The following is an 18,148-nucleotide window of genomic DNA, read 5'->3' on the forward strand; positions in this document are numbered from 1 at the left end:
ACGACGCCGACGACCTGGCCACGCTGGCGGACCGGGCGCTGCACCTCGCGGCGCGACGTGCCGCCGGCCAGCGCCTGGGCGCGGGTGGGAAGGGAGGGCGCAGCGATGGGTCCTCCACGGCGCCCACCGAGGAGGAGCTGCTGGAGGCGATGCGAGGCATGATCCCCGCCGCCTACTGGGGCGCGGGCACCCAAGCCCCCGCCCGCCAGGTGGATTTTGGTTGTGGGGCCGATGGGGGGGGCGTGCTGGTGAGGGGGGGGGTCGTTGGCACAGAAGGGTGGAGGAAACGGGTGCTGAAGACCAAGGTGCCGACCCGGCAGAAGGTGGGGGGTGCTGGGGTGTGTCGCCCCGTCCTAGCACGGCAGGGATGCAATATTCTGCCCTCTGGACGATGCATCACCCCCCACCACCACCACCACCACCATCGTCAGGGCGCGGCCGGGTGGGAGGACGTGGGTGGCATGGAGGAGGTGCGGGAGGTTCTGCACGAGTCCCTGGAGCTGCCCATCAAGCATGCCGCCCTGCTGGCCCAGGTGAGGGAAGCGGGGAGGAGTGGTTGGATGCACAGGGCGTGGGGATCCATGACCTCGGCAATGTGAGGCTGTCATGCGTGTACGCTCACATCCAACCCCCCCCAAAAAAGCGATCGCACCCAGGCCCCCCTGCGCCTGCGCACCGGGGTCTTGCTCTACGGCCCCCCCGGCTGCGGCAAGACTCACGTGGTGGCGGCGGCGGTGGCCGCCGCGGGCGTGCGCTGCATCACGGTCCGCGGCCCGGAGCTGCTGAACAAGTACATCGGCGCGTCGGAGGCGGCGGTGCGCGACGTGTTTGCCCGGGCCTCGGCCGCCGCGCCCTCGGTCCTCTTCTTCGACGAGTTCGACGCCATCGCGCCGGCGCGCGGGCACGACAACACCGGGGTCACGGACCGTGTGGTCAACCAGCTGCTCACCGAGCTGGACGGCGTGGAGGGCCTGCGCGGCGTCTGCGTGCTGGCCGCCACCTCTCGCCCCGACCTCCTCGACGCGGCGCTGCTGCGCCCGGGCCGTCTCGACCGCCTCCTGCTCTGCGACTTCCCCACGCCGCGCGAACGCGGCCTCATCTTGTCCGCGCTGGCGCGGTCCATGCCCCTGGAGACCGGCGTGGAACTGCAGCGCCTGGGCCACGACGCCGATCACTTCACCGGCGCCGACCTGGCGGCGCTGCTTTCCGAGGCCCAGCTGGCGGCGGCGCACGAGGCGCTGGAGCGCGCCGAGGCGCGCGCGCAGGCTGCTGGAGGCGTGATCGATGGGAACGGTGAACATGGCGGCGATGCACCCCCCGCTTCGCCCGACAAGGCGCTGCGGCCAGTGGTCATGCAGCGGCACCTGGAGGCGGCGCTGGCGGCCGCCCGGCCCTCGGTGCCGCAGGCTGAACGGGCGAGGCTGGACGCGGTGTACACACGCTTCCAGGCGGGGCGAACGCCGGGGGTGGGGTCAGACCCCATCTCCCCGCGCGACAAGGGCAAGCGGGTGACCCTGGCGTGATGGAGACCGCGTAGGGAACATGTCTACAGAGTTGCCATTTCCCTCTCGCCTCAACGAGGCATGCACCAGCTCAAGGTTCCTCTATTGAGAATCAGTGCAAGCCAAGAAGGGCCTATCACAGGGCGGGGGGTCTACTCAGCTCTGCAGTGTCTAGTTACAGAAAACAACAAGGCAGTGCTCTTGAAGACACCAGTCAGGCCAATCGATGGTAAGAGAGACGCCACCGCCGCGTTCAGGAGCGGGCGTCCAGCCAAGCCTGCAGCGCCTTGATCCGGTCGTCGAGGTGCACGACGGTGACCCCGGCCGCCAGGTCCCCATCCTCCAGGGTCAAAAGCCGCAGGGCCTGGCCCACGTCCGGGCCTGCCTGGCTGCCCGTCAGCGCGATGCGCACCGGCATGAACAGGCGCTTGCCCTTGCGCTTCATGGACTTGCCCAGGCCCTTGATCCAGGACTGGCAGCGAGTGTGTGTGCGTGTGTGGGGAGCAGGTTTGACGAAAGGGTGGAGGAGGACTGAACACGAAAGGACCGCACACGGCCAAAGACTGCAACGGGTGCAAAGATGCCCTGCTCGCAGTCAACAAGTCAGAGGCAACCTTCATGGATTACTCAGGTCGGCCCGGACCCAGGACAGGACATCGTCCATAGATACCCCCAACTTACTCAAACTCCAAGCCACCACACACAAACACAAAAATCCCTACCTTGTAGGCGTCGGGTCCCCCGGTGAGGGCGGCCTGCAGGCTGCCATCGGCGTGGGCGGCGACGACGGCGCGAGCCACGTCGGCAAACCCGTCCTCGATGAAAGGGGCGGCGTCGGGGCTAGCCAGAGTCTCCTCCAGCGGGTACTGCAGCAGCCACTGGATCTGGGTCACGGCATCGTTCACCAGCTCCAACGACTGGTGCGTCAGCTCTGTGGCCGCCTGTACAAAGGGCGTGACCGCGGGTCGTGCCAGCAGGCCTTTGGCCGCCCCCACCTCCGCCACCATCTGGGCCATCTCCTCCTGAGGCAGGGCCCGCAGATACTGGCCTGTTTGAAGAGAGGAGGGATGGTGCAGGTCGTGCGGCCTGGTGTGTGCCTTCAAAAGGCCTGGAAACGACTTGCTGTCGGCCAGAAAGCAGCGTAAAGGTCACACCTCCTTCCAGATGACACGGGAACCTGCAGGACCGCCTGCTCCAGTCGTCCACGCCGGCAGCCCAGCCTCAAATCCAAAACCCTTTCAAGAGCAAGCACAGGTCTCCACGCCCAGGATCCTCAACCCACTCCTTCCCGCCCCACCATTCATCCAGGCCAGCTTTGTTGTGTCAAACACCGCCCCGGACTTGGTGATGCGGTCCAGGGAAAAGGCCTCCGACAGCTCCCGGGCGTCAAACATTTCGCGCTCCGTGCCATCGTTCCAACCCAGGAGGGCCAGGAAGTTCATCATGGCGGTTGGGAGGTAGCCCTGCCCCGCAAACTCGCCCACCGAGGTGGCGCCGTGGCGCTTGGACAGCTTGGCCTTGTCTGCCGCCAGGATCAAGGACACATGCCCAAACTGAGGCAGGGGGAAGCCCAGGGCCTTGTATACCAGCACCTGCATCATGGGCTTGCTTTGCTCGCGTCACTTTGGGGGTTAAGGGGGGTGTGGTGCACTGGGTGGTGATGCTCCGAGTCGACAATCACGCACACCGCCACGGCACACCTGGCGCAGGGTGTTTGGGAGGTGCTCCTCGGCGCGGATGACGTGGCTGATCTTCATCAGCGCGTCGTCCACCGCCACGCAAAAGTTGTACACCGGCAGGCCGTTGGAACGCAGGACCACAAAGTCGCCCAGCGTGTCGGTGTTCCACGACACCTCCCCACGGATCAGGTCCTGGTATTACGAGGGGCAGTGGGGGGGTGGCCTGAGGGGGGCTGGTGATGAAAGAGGGGGGCAAGGGGGGACGGTGACACAGTGCACCCGGGCACACCTGCTCTCAGCAAGCTGAAATCCACATTCCTAGACTCTGATTCCAAGATGCCAAGCACAAGCACGAGAAAGCATACCAGTTCATGCCAGGCAGCCCCTCCCAGCCAAACACCAAACCAACCTGGATGGTAATGACCTCATCCTTGGGCACGCGGAAGCGGTAGCAGTAGGGCGTCCCGGCCCGCATCTGCTCCTCCACCTCCTCCTTGCTGGCCTGTGCCCACTTTCCCCTGTAAATGGGCGGCTGTTTGGCAGCTTCAGCCTCCTCTCGCTGCCGCTCCAGCTCCTCGTCACTGCAGAAGCAGGGGTAGGCAAGGCCCTGCTCGACCAGCTTGTCAACATACTCTTTGTAGATCTCCCGCCTCTCCGACTGGCGGTAAGGGCCATGCGGACCCCCCACATCGGGACCTGGGGGGTGCGATTAGTAGAATGTCAATGAATAGGCAGATATGGGATGCTTGCGCTGCCTTTTCTGAGATTGGAGCGTTTGGCAGGGGCTGTGCTGTCAAAGCTGCAGGGGTCCAGCCGTGCAAGCCCTGCGCATACTCGACATTCCCTGCCTGCCGTTCCTGCAGCCTACCTTCGTCCCACTTCAGGCCCAACCACTTTAGGTCCGAGAGGACAGCTGCCTCCGACTCTGCTGTGGATCTTGCGGCATCGGTGTCCTCGATCCTGCCATGTGAGATGGAATAATACATTCCCGATCATGTATATGTATGCACTGGTCAGAGTGAAAATGCAGGAGATCAGTCCTCCAAGTGGCCACAGGCCCAAAGTGGATTTGCTGCCAACGCATATGCATGCTTGCAAAGCATCCCTGGGCCTACAAACTGTGGAGCTCCCTTTTTCCCACTTCCCACACCCCAGGCCCCTACCGGAGCACCATTTCGCCATGTGTGTTCTTGGCATACAGCCAATTGAAAAGGGCCGTCCTGGCTCCTCCAACGTGCAAATTACCGGTGGGGGAAGGCGCGAAGCGCACACGCACCTGTGGGCAAGGGTTCAAGTGGGTAGATCACAGGGAGATCCTCTTGGGTTGGGATCACACTCTATATCGGCAATCAAGCAATGCATCATTGACTGAACAGGCAGGGCGCCTCGTCACCACCTAGCAACACCTTTCCACCCTCTGTAGGAGAGGGAGCAGGGCGAGTCTGCTCATCTGTAGCTGCAAGTGACGCACTGGCCCTGGAAATGACTCCACACCTGTGACCAGCAGCGGGGATCACGATCAGTTATATATGTTCCTTGCACGCCTTCGGCATTTTTGGATGGGAAACCATGAGCAAGGGTCAAATTCATTCTCTGTGCCACTCTTCACCTGGTGGAGCATGTCTTTGAGACCTAGGAGAGGCGATGGATGAGAGGTGGAGGGTGAGAGGCCAAGATGGGCTGAATGGGGCAATGTGCCCACCCATTTCCAACAAAGACATGCCCTGCAGCGCAATGCAGTACTTATTCGTTGATTCCCTACCTTGGGAGCTGCAGGCGTGGACAGGAACCACGCCGTTCTGGGCAGGGCGCATGTCGACGAGCGGACGCCCTGGCTCGAGAGCACCGGCGCCACGCCCCTCACGCAGCAAGATCGCAGGGCCTGCATTGCATGTAGGATTATATACAATTTAATATTTTGCAATGTGTTGCCTTTGCAATGCAGCTCGGATCGCGGCATGCACCCGTCTGGATCTGATGTGGCACGGGGAGGGTATCGTGCGTGCCCCGCCCTCATCCACTCGGTAGGAGTTTCTTCGGCGTCGCATCGGTTCGGCTGCTCGGGACCGGGGATCAGGAGCATGATCATGCCATTCAACTCGACCCGATGCCTGATTTGTGGCGTTCTTAAGGAGCATGTGTGCTTGTTGCTCAGTTGTCAACCGCAAAGGGACGATGCAGGCCACGCACAGACCCCTCATCATCAGGCTAGACGCAGGCGCGAGATCTCGTCCTGCGACCACTCCCGGCGCTGGGCCAGCACGGCGCGCACCTCGCCCTCGCTCAGGCGCAGGGCCAGCCCCCCCCCGGGCTCGGCCCACAGGTCGGCCGCCTCCGCCACGCTTTCCAGGCCCAGGAGCAGGGCGACGGCGGCCAGGCGCGCGAAGCGGTCGCGCACCGACCGCCCCGCAAGCTCCGAGGCGCGGCCCGCGAGCAGGCGAAGGTCCCGCTCCAGCGCCAGGCCCCCCAGCTGCGAGAAGCGGCGCGCGGCGACGGCCGCCTCCAGCCGCGCCAGCACGCCGTCCAGGACGCGCATGACCACGCTCTGGTGCAGGGAGGGCACCAGGTACGGGCGCAGGGGGAGGAGTGTGACCTCCAGCGCACCGGCCAGGTCGGCCGCCCATGCTGTGGGCGAGCCGGAGTCGTCGCCGGCGCCGGACCCCAGGTCGGCGGCCGCCGCGGCGTCCAGCGCGGGGCGCAGCGCGCCCAGCGCGCCCTGCGCCAGCGCCGCCGCGCCCGCGGCCGACAGTGCGCGCAGGTCGGCGGCGACCTTCCCCAGGTCGGCCAGGACCTGCAGGACCCGGTCGCGGTCCGAGGCGGCGCGGAAGCGGGCGGCCGCCGCGCCTTCCAGCCGCGCGCGCAGCTTGGCCGCATGCCCCGCCGCCACCTCCGCGTCGTTGAAGGGCAGCGCGGCGGTGGCTGCGGCGGAGGGGGTGGTGGCGGCGGGCACGGCACCGGCGCCTGCCTCCCAGGCCCCCCCGGCGTCGCCGGCCTGCCACGCGCCGCCGGCCTCCCCTGCCCCCGCCGCCGCCAGCAGGCGCGGCGCGGCGCCCACCAGCGCCTCCTGCACCGCGGCGCAGAAGCGCGAGGTCAGCGCGCCGTGCAGGCCGTTGAGCACGGCCACTGCGCTAGGCGCACGCCCCGTGCCCAGCGCGCGCTCGCCGGCCTTGGAAAGCACGAAGAAGACGTCGTCCACCGCGCTGGAGGTCAAGTCCCCTGGCCCCGCGCCCGAGATGGCCAGCGCCTTGGCCACGCTCTCCTCCATGTAGTACTCTTCCAGGCTGATGTAGTGGGACAGCAGCTCGCGGACCGCCGCCGCGAAGCCGCCGCCGCGGATGCTGGCCTCACGCGTCGCGCCGGCGCCGGCGCCGCCCGGCGCGCCGCCCCCCGCCCCCGGCCCCGCCCCGGGCCCCCCCGCGCCCGCCCCACCACTCCCGGCCACGTCGGCCAGGCGCAGGAGGATGTACTGGGTGTACTCCTCGCTGCGCCCGCACAGCGCCAGCAGCTCCTCCAGACAGGCCTCTACAGCGCGGGGCTCCACGGGCGGCGCGCCCGCCGAGCCGGCGGGGCCGGCGCGGTGCGAGGCCACCTGGCCCGCCAGCCGCGCCAGACGGCGGTGGTCCGCGTAGCGCTGTAGGATGCGGCTGCCGTGCAGATCCACCTCGCCGTGCAGCGTCAGCACCGCCGTCGTGGCCAGGTCTAAAGGAAAGGAGACGGGGATTTAAAGGGGGGGAGGTGGGGGGATCTGTGCGGAGTGTGATAGAAGGGCACCCTGCCGGCCTGGAAGTGCCTTCCTCTGAACCAAAGGCCCAGCAACCTGCTGCCGAGATAACATCATGCTGGCGCTCACCGGGCCCTGCACCTCCCCCCCTCCCACCCACCCGAGCTCACCAAGGCCGAAGCTGTTGATGAAGAGGTCCAGGTGCTCGTCGACGGCCGACGCCACGTCCTTGAACAGGTTGGTCAGCGCGCCTACGTAGTCGGGCTGGGTGCCCTCCACCGCGCCCACCAGCGCGTCGTGGTCGGCGGCGGCGCGGGAGGATATCATGCCAGCCAGGTGGCGCAGCAGCGCGTCCAGGCCACGCTGCGCCTGGCGCAGCGGCGGGTGCAGCGCGGCGAAGCGCAGCACGGCGGCGTGGTCGCCGGCTGCCACGGCCGCCGTCAGGCACGCCGACACCGCCTCCTCCACGCTGCGCCGATGCTGCGCAAAGGCAGCCGCCTGCTCGGCAGAGACGCCGGCGAGGCAGGCCACGCTGCCGACGCCATGCTCGGCCGGAGGCGCCACCCCCGCCCCGCCGGCCTTTGAGCCGGCGACGGCCGTCGGCGACGCCCCACTAGCCCCCAGCGCGGCCAGGGTCTGTTCCTCCAGGGTCAAGTACTCGTCCACGCAGTGCACTGCGGCCTCGTAATCCTCGCGGGCCAAAGCCCGCGCGACGCCCTCCACCGCCGCCGCCCGGCCCAGAAGGCCGGCGATGTGGGAGAGCGCGCCCTGGACCCGGGTCTGGGTGGCGTCCAGGGCCCGCACCTGAGAGCTGACGCGCTGGGCCAGGTTTGCGGAGCCGGCGGTGCTTTCTTCCAGGGCCTCGGCCTCCACGGCCAGCATCTGCAGCGCCTGCGAGAAATGGAGGGGGAAAGGGCAGACGATGGGAAGTGTGAGGCTCCAGGATGGACTGTAAAAAAGTATCTCTCATCGCCTGGCTTCCTGCATGGCTGAAAAATCTCCAGGGCCCGTGATGTGCTGCACTCCATTGGTCCCATCCAAACCCCCAACCGGCACCATGCCGCGCCTCACCCCCTTCCTCTCAACACCTCTGCCTGCCACAAATGTTCACCTCGCTGGTGGAGGCAGTCATCTCCAGCATCTCGGCCTGGATGGCCTCACGCCTTCCCAGCATCCCCTCCAGTTCGGTATCAATGGCACGCTCCCGAACTAGAGCGGCACTGAGCAGGCGGGGGATGTCTGCCGGATTGGTGAGCTGCCGCAGAGCTGCTACATCCAGAACCGCGCTCCCGACGTCCATGGTAGCTCCCCTGTCCTAAGACATGCGATCAGGGGGAGGGAGGAGTGTCGCCTAGGCCGCAGCTGGCAATGATCTGCACACAGGTTGTCTACTCGAAGCTCAGTCCGGAGATCCCTTTTGCAATATTTTCATGATGAAATTTGTTCGATGAGATATTCGGTGTGCTTTGCGCAGTTCCTGCGATGTCACAAACATCCCAAGAAGACGAGGGGAATCAGAGGGATTCCGGCTTGAGACCTGGCGCCCCAGCACAGGACCTCACCAGGAGTGGAAGCAATAGTGAGGCCCAAAGCGCGCCGAGTCAACCACGCGGTTACTACTGGGAACGGGTGCTAAATCTTCAAATCGCATCCTCTGGGCCAGCTTGGAAGCTTCGCGTTTGGGTCGAGAAGCCTGCTCCAGCGATCCCCCTAGCCCTTCCCAGACAGAGCGAGGAGGCTCTCTTCCGAGCATGGGCGCGGTCGACGTGCTGGCCTCGGAGCTTGGCTCCAAGGTGCAGCTCGATGCCATCACCCGCGACTACGTCTGCGAGCCCCGCCTGGGTAAGGGAGGCACCAGGTCTTGGGGGTGCCGCACTCACCCTTGCCCCGCAGGAGCACCCTCTGACCATCGCTCGTCCCACCTCCTGCCCCACTATGCAGAGTACCGCACCGTCGGTGGCGTGGCTGGACCTCTGGTGGTCGTCAACCTGGTCAAGGTGCAGCGGCGGGGCCGGGTTTGGCGAGCTGAGGGTTTCACCACCTGCGGAGTATGGGTCGCACGGGTGGACATGCTGGCACCTCGACTTCACGAGCCTCCGTCTGTTTCCTCTCGACCCCAAACAGAAGCCGATGTATGCCGAGATCGTGAACATCCGGCTGGGTGATGGGTCCGCTCGGCGTGGGCAGGTGCTGGAGGTCGACGGCAACAGAGCCGTGGTTCAGGTGTTCGAGGGCACCACCGGCATCGACAACCAGAGGACGACCCTGGAGTTCACTGGAGATGTACGTGCAAGACGAGGGTGTTTGGGTGTTGGGAGGATGGTGCATCTGGCCGCACCAAGTGGATACAGGTTGTGTGAAGATCCTGTGTGAGACCGTCGTACCCACTGTCCCACCTTCCCATCCTGTGCCTCCAATCACCCGCAGGTCCTGAAGACCCCAGTCTCTCGCGATATGCTGGGCCGCGTGTTTGACGGCTCTGGCAAGCCCATTGACGGAGGGTGAGGTGCTGGGCTGTTGCATGCCCCGGGGTGTCCTAGTGTATGTGCTAGTGGAGAGTCTGTGCAGGCCTGAGCCCGTTCAGGAATCCCTGCCCTGGTTTCCACTGCTCCTCCCACCAACGCCCGACTCCCTCATCTCTGCCCAGCCCGCCGGTGCTGGCGGAGCACTTCCTGGACATCAACGGCGCGTCCATCAACCCCGCGGAGCGCACCTACCCCGAGGAGATGATCCAGACCGGCATCTCCACCATCGACGTGATGAACAGCATCGCGCGCGGGCAGAAGATCCCCCTCTTTTCCGCCGCGGGCCTGCCCCACAACGACATTGCCGCCCAGATCTGCCGCCAGGCGGGCTTGGTCTCGCATGGCGAGGGGGAGGATTCTGCGCGCGAGCCCTTTGCCATCGTCTTCGCGGCCATGGGCGTGAACATGGAGACCGCCCACTTCTTCAAGCAGGACTTTGAGGAGAATGGGTCCATGGACCGCACCGTGCTCTTCCTCAACCTGGCAAACGACCCCACCATCGAGCGCATCATCACCCCCCGCATCGCCCTCACCACCGGTGCGGGGAGTTGTGGAGGAAGAGACGGGGGGGGGGATGGGGGGTTGATTATGTTTGTGAACGAAGTGTGAGCGCAGCCGGGAACGCAAGGGAGAGCGTGGCTTGGCCCGCTGGCTTGTTTGGTGGATGAGATGACATCTCAGGGGTAGTGCTTGAAGGGTGGCTAAATCAAGGCTGTGTTTCAAACCGATTCGCAAGACAGCCTGCATCCCCCATCCGAACCAACCTGTCCAACCTCTCCTCCCAACCTGCCAGCCGAGTACCTGGCTTACGATGTGGGCATGCACGTGCTGGTCATCCTCACTGACATGGCCTCCTATGCGGATGCCCTGCGCGAGGTCAGCGCTGCCCGCGAGGAGGTGCCCGGCCGCCGCGGCTACCCAGGTGTGTGTGTGTTTGGGGAGGGGGTGCATCTGGTTGCTCATGCTTGGTGGGTTGGCAACTCCGCGGGCTAGGGATGTGGGTTCCTCTGAAAGCATGGCCGAGCTGGGGAGGGTGCCGATCTGGCTGCACAAAGGAGTCGGCCCTCTCATCCTCGAAGCTCCAGAGCCTGTCTGACGGCATGTGTCTCCCTGCTCGCCTGATCCACACCGACGCTTTCAGGAACGCACACACAACACATGTCAATAGCATCCCCCCTTGCCCTCGCCTCCCCACCCTCAACCAAATCAAAGGCTACATGTACACGGACCTGGCGACCATCTACGAGCGCGCGGGGCGGATCGAGGGGCGGCGCGGGTCCATCACCCAGCTGCCCATCCTGTCCATGCCCAACGACGACATTACACACCCCATCCCCGATCTGACGGGCTACATCACGGAGGGCCAGGTATACGTGGACCGCCAGCTGCACAACCGCCAGGTCTACCCGCCCATCAACGTGCTGCCCAGCCTGAGTCGGCTGATGAAGAGCGCGATCGGGGAGGGCATGACCCGTGCCGACCACTCGGAGGTCAGCAACCAGCTGTACGCCAACTACGCCATCGGCAAGGACGTGCAGGGCATGAAGGCGGTGGTGGGGGAGGAGGCGCTGTCCTCCGAGGACCTCCTCTACCTCCAGTTCCTGGACAAGTTCGAGGCCAAGTTTGTCAACCAGGCACGGAGAGGGACGGGGGGGGGGATGGAGAGGGGTGGCGGGTGTCGATGGAAGGGTTGGCATTCATGAGGAGAGGCACCATTTTCCGAGTCCCTGGTGATGAGTCAGAAGGTCGAGGATGCTCCCTCAATGCCTCAACAACTCCTCCCCTACAAAACGCCATCAAACACAGGGGCTGTACGAGAATCGCAGCATCCACGAATCCCTGGACCTGGCCTGGACGCTGCTGCGTCTGTTCCCACGGGAGCTGCTTCGCCGCGTCACCGCCAAGACCCTGGACATCTACTACGACAGGGAGAAGCCGGCGGGCAGCAGTAGCGCCTAGGGCTGTGGCAGAGCCTGGGCATGGGTGTGTCCATGCGCACCGACCCTCTCTCCCTTTGCTGTGTCACGAGTGGACGACTCCATTGTAATCGGTGTGTACTGGTGCGTGCCCTTGACTCAGTGTGGAGCGAATTGCCCGCTGGCAGCGCAGGACAGAAGGGGCTCGGCAGTCGACATTCCAGACGCCAGATTCAGGCAGCAAGCACATCGATCACGGCAAGTCCGTGAATCGGTAAACGACAGGGGGGGACGAAATGTCAGGAGTGAATGAATTGGGGGGCAAAGGGGAACATGCTGCAGGATGCAGGCTCACTGCTGCACAAGGTGGGTGTCCCATGTCCTCTCCGAGAAGACCTGGTGCCCTGTTGGCGCCTACTTGGGAATGTTATTCTGCAGGTACTGGATCCAGTCGTAGAAGCCGGTGGTCCACCTGCCGTAGGCGGCCTCCACCAGACCGTCCATGTGGGCGGCGGCCTCCTTCTCCCCCAGGTCCAGCCGGAAGCGGTGCCGCAGCTCGACGGCCGTCTTGGGGCCCCTGAAGCAGGGAAGGTGCGAGGAAGCCATCATCGCCACAGTGGCCACGATGCTTTCTGCCGAGCTGCGAGCCTGCATGGGGAATGTGGTTGGAGACTCGTTTCAGCACATGAAACAAGGGAATGTTTGAACGAAGGGGGGCCGGGCTGAGTGACTGTCCTCCAGCATAGGCGACGACCCTCACACTCACCGTGAGGAAGCCCTTGATGCAGAGCTCCTTGAAGTGGAGGTAGCTGGGGGAGGTCTTGCTGCGCGCCGGGTCGATGATCTCGGTCATTTCGTAACTCAGCTTGAAGGCAGCATTCTCAAATCCAAGGTTGCCACCTGGTGTGCAGTGCAGAGTGGCATGTGAGAGAGAATTCCGTGGTCCTCCTACACACTGTAAGAGAATACCCGAGGGTGCAGTCTGAATGCCCCTCAGCCCATCTCACACCATGCGCTCCGCCACCCACCTGGGGAAATGCCAAGGATGAAGCCAAAGTCGATGTGCAGCAGGTGACCGAACTTGTTTTAGCACATGGAACAAAGGAGTATTTGAAGGAAGGGGGGCCGGGCTGAGTGACTGTCCTTCAGCATAGGCGACGACCCTCACACTCACCGTGAGGAAGCCCTTGATGCAGAGCTCCTTGAAGTGGAGGTAGCTGGGGGAGGTCTTGCTGCGCGCCGGGTCGATGATCTCGGTCATTTCGTAACTCAGCTTGAAGGCAGCATTCTCGAAGCCAAGGTTGCCACCTGGTGCGCAGTGCAGAGTGGCATGTGAGAGAATTCCGTGGTCCTCCTACACACTGTAAGAGAATACCCGAGGGTGCAGTCTGGATGCCCCTCAGCCCATCTCACACCATGCGCTCCGCCACCCACCTGGGGAAATGCCAAGGATGAAGCCAAAGTCGATGTGCAGCAGGTGCCCGTCGCCATCCAACATGATGTTCCCATTGTGGCGGTCCTTGCTCTGAAGCAGGTAGCTGGCGACAGCATACCTGGAGGGTTGAGCACATTGGAAGGGGGGGGGGGGGGGATGATGGCAAGGGCATGCAGGCAAATGATTGTGAGAAGCTTGAAATACTCGCACAAGTCATTAAGCTCTCATCTTATCGAGCCCCTCGAAGCCCAAGGCACATACTCCCACCACCGCACCCGGCACAGGAGCGAATGAAGTTCTGTCGAGCAGCTTCATGCCGCTCGGTCCCGGGAGGGCCATGCTCACGGGCAAATACCTCAGCCAGTCCACCGTCGGTGAGCTCGCCCTGGCGAACAGAGGTGGCATACGGCTCAGGACAGCTCTGGGGCCGAGGTCAAGGTGCCAAGGCCTGCCAGATGCATCCAATCCCCAACTCCTCAGCACCACGAGTCTCACCAGCTGGGCACGGGACTTGGAGTTCGGGATGACCTCAATGATACCACACTCATAGCCTGTGGCGATGACCCCATACGGCAACAGGTACAGGTCCAGACCCGCCGTCAGGAAGGCCTTTTTGAGTAGGCCAATCACCTTTATGTGGATGATGGAGGGAAGCAGGATTGATAATCGCAGTTGTTGAAGGATGCTGCACAGGCAGGTGCTGCATCAACCCTCCCATGCCAAACAACCCAATTCCTAAATCAATCTCGATGTATCCAGCAGGTCTCCATGCATTGTGCCAGCATTGACTCCCCCCTTCCCTGGCGTTTACCTGCAGTGCCAGGATGTCTTGCCTGCAGTCGTCCCCGACTTTGAAGATGCAGGCGCGGGTCTCCGGCTCCTCATCCTCCTTGCCCGACCCCTGGCTGCCCGCCTCCTCGACCTCGCCGTCTGCAAACCCGGGGTGGACGTCCTGGCGCACATGTACCTTGAAGGCCACCAGGATGGGGCACTTGGCGGCGGACTGCAAAGAGAGTAAGGGGGGAAGGAGTTTGAAGTGGACCATCCGTGGCAACTCACACCCAGCATGCAGACAAAGCACATGTTCTGGAAAAAAGCAAGGGTCAGCCCGGGCGTCTGGCATCCTGCACAATCCCCTCAGACCTGCATGGGAGCGGCGGACTCTGGGATGTGCGCCAGCACGGTGCAGTCGGGGTTGGTTGGCAGGAAGAGGTCGCCCCTGGGGAGCTCCACAGCTTTTAGGAACTCGACTGCAGCCGACTTTCGCTTGTCCTGCATGATTAGGCAGGGTACCATGTATGGGTAAGTCAGGCCATGCCTCTGTGCATCTGGCGGAGGAGGTATGATTTCCTCCAATCTCCTTCTTGCAGAGGGTCAAACCCCAATAGCTTCTTGCTGCACTCCTCCTCCTCACAGACCACTGTCGCCCGGACATGAATTCGCCCCTCCCATCCTCCGTTTACCCAACTCCACACACCACAATCCTCACCTTGTGAACCGGGTACAGCTTCCCTGACACCTCAGTGATGTCATCAAAGTATGCCAGCTCGTCCTTCAGCAGATTTGCCACGTCCTCCGGGAGTCCTGACATTAGCCTGGTCCGCAGCTTGTCGGCAACCTGCCACAGTCCTGAATCCTTGGGGGCAGACCACCCAGACCGCCTCACCTGGAGGGCATGGGAGCAGGTGGTTGGGATGTCGATCTTCAGTTTGTGGTCGGAGTTGCTGTTCATTGCCAAGCTTGTAAGGTCACGAAGGAACAACGTGGTCCACCCGGTTGAGACCTAAGGAACCATGCCACAATCCTCTCTACTTGTTATTAGGGGTTCGGCCCAACCATCCAAAAACACAATCTCGTTCAGGTGCTCACCTGTGGGTCAAAGGCCTCGTCGGGGGGCGTGCCTTCGGAGCGCAGCTGGCAGGCCAGGACCACGGCAAAGTGCACAGAGACGGCCGCGGCATCGAGGAGGAAGCGGGCCACCACGCCGTCGTGGTCGGTGCGCAGCATCTGCACCAGCTGGGGCAAGAAAAAGGCCACCTCCTCGGGGTTGCACTCGTGCAGGGAGCGCGAGAGGTACTCCAGCACCTCGGGCTTCCTGCGGGATGTGAAGGGGTTAGGGATTGTGTCGAAGGTCCTAGTGGATTCTGATGCAAGAAACTGCCAACCAGCCCGCCGTGACACCACAACCAACTTCATACCCTGCCCAGGAGTCAGCCAGTGCTTGCAACGCAGTGACCAGGTATAATTCACTAGCCCCTGGTCAGACACACCAACAGCATAACAGAGTACCCAGGCCAGCATGCACGGATTGCAGCCTCCCATTCGAAAGTGGGTCCCTGCAACATCTGTCACCCCAAGGGCTGTCCCACACCGTCGACTCACTTTCCACCCGCGGAATTGACGACAGCCAGTGCTTGCAGCAGGGGCAGCGGCGCCCAGCTCTGCAGGTGCACCAGCTTGTCTGCGGCCGCGGGCTCCCCAGCCATCTCCGCGAGCAGCGCGCCGGCTTGAGGCAGGAGCTGCAGCGACTTTGCAGCGGCGTTCACCAGCACAAAGCGCTCGAGTTCCAGGCGCAGGGCGGGAAATCCAGGGAAGCGATCCTGCGATGGGTGGGGGGACGCGACAGCAATGATTTGGCTGTGAGGGCAGGCAGCTGGTCAGACTGCACTGTTGCGGACCTTTGCAGAGACAAACTGCATGCAGCGTGCAGCACACCCCGTGCCCTGCCCTGCACACCGAACCCCGTCGCACGGCCCCGACCACACCTTGAGCGCCAGCGCCAGGCGAGGCGAGGCGATCCAGGCCGCCGCGGCCAGCGTCTCCCACTGCGCCACGGTGGGCCAGTCGCACGCGACTGCTGCATGAGCCTTGGTGTCCAGGGGCGACTCCCACACCGCCAGCCTCTCCAGCTCTGCGGCTTGGGAGGGTGGGTCCGGGAAAGGAGGTGGGGCAAGGTGGGCGGCGCGGAGCCTGGCAATGCACATGACCGTGGTGCATGCCCACATCCCCAGGGTCACCCAGGCGATCCTGAACATGGCCCCAGCACAGCATCCGACGCAGCACCTGAGGACAGGAGGAAGCGCAGCAGGGCCAGTCGCTGCTTGGCATCTTCCACCGACAGCCTGTCGCTGGCAGGCCAGATGGGCAGGCGGGCCACGGCTTCCTGGACGGCCGACACCGCCCGCGTCGCCTCCCTGAGGGTTGATCGGTGGGTTGATGCAGAGAGGCTGTCGAGGGGACACCACCTGCGGTTGCCCCAATTTCTTAATCATGGCAAGGCAAGGGGGAGCACAGAGCAGGTTATCAAGACGCCCCTCGGTTTTGCAGCCCACGTTCCCGAACTCATGGACCTCCCCACCCCCCCAAAACAATTCCTACTGCTCGCCTCAGTGCCGCGCCGTCGGCCTGGTGCCACGCCACCGGCGCGTCAAACCACTCCAGCGCCGAGTCCAGGGCGAGCGAGACCCGGGCACGGTGCGCGCGCTGCGCGGCCGGCGCGCCCGGCTCGGCGTCGGCGCAGCGCAGCGCCAGCTGCGCCAGGCGGAAGCGCGTGGCGCAGGCCGCGGCGGCGCGGCCCAGCCCCGCGCCCGGCTCCAGCGCTGCGGAGGAGAGGGCGGCCAGCGTGCGCCTCGCGCGCTGGGCCTCCGCGCGTGCGTCGCCCTCCAGCGCCGCGCGCGCGTCCAGCAGGAAAGCGACGCAGAGGTGCTGCGCGCGCATGGCGCGCAGCGACGCGGCATCGGCCGGCAGCTGCGCGGCCAGCGCGGCGTCCGCCGCCGTCGCCGCGCCGCGCTGCGCCTCGGCGTCGGCCGCGAACCCCGCGTGGGGCGCGGCGCCGCCGGCGTAGATGCCGCGCCGCGCGGCGATGGCCCCCCGCCACGCCCCCGCCAGCTCCTCCAAGACCGCGGACCGCGCGACGGGCCCCAGCGCGGCCGCCAGCCAGTGCCAGGCGGTGGCCGCCGCCGCCGCCGCCGCGCCCTCGTCCCCGGCCTCCAGCGGGGCGCGGCACAGCGCGCGCAGCAGCGCCCGAGCCGGCGTGGCGCCCTCCAGCCGGAGGAGCGAGCGCCCTGGCCGCCTCGGTGTGCTGGGCGCCTGGTCTTGCGTCGTCTCCTTGTCCTCAGCCAGCCCCAGGATCAGCAGCGCCGCCGCCTCCAGGCACCTGTGTGGCAGAGTGGGGGGGGGGAAGGGACTGAAGCACAGCCCCTTCCGCTGCACCACGACACCAAACATGGCCCCAGCACGCGGAAACACCATCCCAGCTCGCCTGTTTGCCAGGGGCTGGTCCTCATCGCCCGCACCCTGCAGGCCATGCATCGCGGCCGCCAGGAGGGCGTCGTGCGCAGCCGCGCCCTCGAGGCCGCGCAGCTGGGTCTGCGCGGCCCCGAGTGCCCTGACCTTGGCGGTCCACATCAGGAAGCCTGGGTGCAGGGCTCGGTGCGGGGAAGGGTCGGGCGAGTGGGCGGGGGACCTCGTGTGACCTTACAGTACAGGTGGACATGCACATCGTGTCCACACCCAGCCGGGTAGACATGCTTGATGCCCTCACGTCCACTACCCCATAGCACATCGCAACCCCACCCGCGGAGCCTCCTGAAACCCCCCTCCCAGCGCCAGAGCCTCGCGGAACAAAACCCTGCCCCACGTTCCCCCCCTCGCTCCCCGTCGCCGCCACACCTCGATGCCCCGCGCCGCCCTCCTCCCCCGGCTCCAGGGCCAGCATCGCGGGCAGCACGGCGGGGCTGGCCAGCGTCGGCGCCGACTCCCCACTTCCTGGCCCCAGCAGGCCCTCCATGAGCACGGTCTCGAAGGCGGCGGAGGCCGCACCCGGCGCCCGCGCGGCCGCCAGGCGTGGCATCCGCTGCAGCCACTCCTGCGCCGCGGGCGGCGCGTCAGGCCCACCGCCGCCCAGCCCCAGCGTGGCGCGCACGACGGGTCGGCTGTAAAGCAGGCAGGGCATCCACTCCGTCAGCTCCCGCAGCAGGCGCAGAGCGCACGCGCCGTGCCCGGTGGTCCAGGGGCGGTTCTTGGGCACGGCGCCGACCACAGCCTCCCGCTCGCTCAGGGACTCGACCAGGTTTGCGGCCGCGCGCTCCAGCGCCTCGGCCGCCGCGTCGGCCTCCTCGCCGCAGCCCAGCGCGGTCTCGCGCCGCGCGCGCAGGCACATCGTGCGCAGCGCCTGGTCCAGCCCCCGCTCCAGCCAGGGCGCGGCGGGGTCGCCGGGGTCGAGCCGCGCCAGCGCGGCCAGCAGCGCCGCGCCCGGCGGCCGCGCCAGGCGCGAGAAGGGCGCGTGGTTCGCGGCGGCCAGCTCCTGCGTCAGCAGCGCCACGAGACGCGCCGCGGCAGACGGGGTCGCGGGCGGGGTGCCGCCACGCC

At 65.4% G+C, this 18,148-nt stretch overlaps 5 protein-coding genes across 5 annotated transcripts in view; 2 read left to right on the forward strand and 3 right to left on the reverse strand.

The window, feature by feature from the left end:
- F751_1406 (Peroxisome biogenesis protein 1) overlaps nucleotides 1-1,523 on the forward strand; it is a gene marked incomplete at both ends in the record, with an annotated part of 4,506 nt that extends 2,983 nt beyond the window's left edge. Inside the window, 3 exons of the mRNA XM_011398725.1 lie at nucleotides 72-209; nucleotides 432-533; nucleotides 657-1,523. Coding sequence (XP_011397027.1) covers nucleotides 72-209; nucleotides 432-533; nucleotides 657-1,523 — 1,107 coding nt within the window. The remainder of the gene's footprint in view (nucleotides 1-71; nucleotides 210-431; nucleotides 534-656) is intronic.
- A 232-nt stretch (nucleotides 1,524-1,755) lies between these two features.
- On the reverse strand, nucleotides 1,756-4,355 carry F751_1407 (Glutamate-tRNA ligase, chloroplastic/mitochondrial; the record flags this gene model as incomplete). The annotated part of the gene is made up of 7 exons (XM_011398726.1): nucleotides 1,756-1,974; nucleotides 2,225-2,550; nucleotides 2,800-3,094; nucleotides 3,203-3,373; nucleotides 3,591-3,877; nucleotides 4,050-4,141; nucleotides 4,345-4,355. The coding sequence occupies 7 exons, from the start codon at nucleotides 4,353-4,355 to the stop codon at nucleotides 1,756-1,758; spliced, it is 1,401 nt and encodes a 466-aa protein (XP_011397028.1).
- A 1,029-nt stretch (nucleotides 4,356-5,384) lies between these two features.
- Nucleotides 5,385-8,202, reverse strand: F751_1408 (Conserved oligomeric Golgi complex subunit 4; the record flags this gene model as incomplete). The annotated part of the gene is made up of 6 exons (XM_011398727.1): nucleotides 5,385-5,726; nucleotides 5,952-6,068; nucleotides 6,252-6,524; nucleotides 6,771-6,880; nucleotides 7,073-7,793; nucleotides 8,014-8,202. 6 exons carry the CDS (start codon nucleotides 8,200-8,202, stop codon nucleotides 5,385-5,387), a joined length of 1,752 nt encoding a protein of 583 aa, XP_011397029.1.
- Nucleotides 8,203-8,653: 451 nt separating this feature from the next.
- Nucleotides 8,654-11,386, forward strand: F751_1409 (V-type proton ATPase subunit B 1; the record flags this gene model as incomplete). The annotated part of the gene is made up of 8 exons (XM_011398728.1): nucleotides 8,654-8,744; nucleotides 8,844-8,917; nucleotides 9,027-9,185; nucleotides 9,330-9,403; nucleotides 9,550-9,965; nucleotides 10,221-10,349; nucleotides 10,640-11,052; nucleotides 11,234-11,386. 8 exons carry the CDS (start codon nucleotides 8,654-8,656, stop codon nucleotides 11,384-11,386), a joined length of 1,509 nt encoding a protein of 502 aa, XP_011397030.1.
- A 371-nt stretch (nucleotides 11,387-11,757) lies between these two features.
- Nucleotides 11,758-18,148, reverse strand: part of F751_1410 (Phosphatidylinositol 4-kinase alpha 1) — a gene marked incomplete at both ends in the record, with an annotated part of 15,156 nt that continues 8,765 nt past the window's right edge. Inside the window, 17 exons of the mRNA XM_011398729.1 lie at nucleotides 11,758-11,991; nucleotides 12,110-12,243; nucleotides 12,372-12,423; nucleotides 12,518-12,651; nucleotides 12,778-12,896; nucleotides 13,054-13,163; nucleotides 13,274-13,408; nucleotides 13,590-13,781; nucleotides 13,922-14,050; nucleotides 14,268-14,444; nucleotides 14,648-14,873; nucleotides 15,161-15,378; nucleotides 15,544-15,689; nucleotides 15,842-15,972; nucleotides 16,656-16,934; nucleotides 17,004-17,193; nucleotides 17,450-17,966. Coding sequence (XP_011397031.1) covers nucleotides 11,758-11,991; nucleotides 12,110-12,243; nucleotides 12,372-12,423; nucleotides 12,518-12,651; nucleotides 12,778-12,896; nucleotides 13,054-13,163; nucleotides 13,274-13,408; nucleotides 13,590-13,781; nucleotides 13,922-14,050; nucleotides 14,268-14,444; nucleotides 14,648-14,873; nucleotides 15,161-15,378; nucleotides 15,544-15,689; nucleotides 15,842-15,972; nucleotides 16,656-16,934; nucleotides 17,004-17,193; nucleotides 17,450-17,966 — 3,123 coding nt within the window. The remainder of the gene's footprint in view (nucleotides 11,992-12,109; nucleotides 12,244-12,371; nucleotides 12,424-12,517; nucleotides 12,652-12,777; nucleotides 12,897-13,053; nucleotides 13,164-13,273; nucleotides 13,409-13,589; nucleotides 13,782-13,921; nucleotides 14,051-14,267; nucleotides 14,445-14,647; nucleotides 14,874-15,160; nucleotides 15,379-15,543; nucleotides 15,690-15,841; nucleotides 15,973-16,655; nucleotides 16,935-17,003; nucleotides 17,194-17,449; nucleotides 17,967-18,148) is intronic.

The sequence above is a fragment of the Auxenochlorella protothecoides genome (genome assembly GCF_000733215.1).
Source record: "Auxenochlorella protothecoides strain 0710 unplaced genomic scaffold scaffold13, whole genome shotgun sequence".
Lineage (NCBI taxonomy): Eukaryota > Viridiplantae > Chlorophyta > Trebouxiophyceae > Chlorellales > Chlorellaceae > Auxenochlorella > Auxenochlorella protothecoides.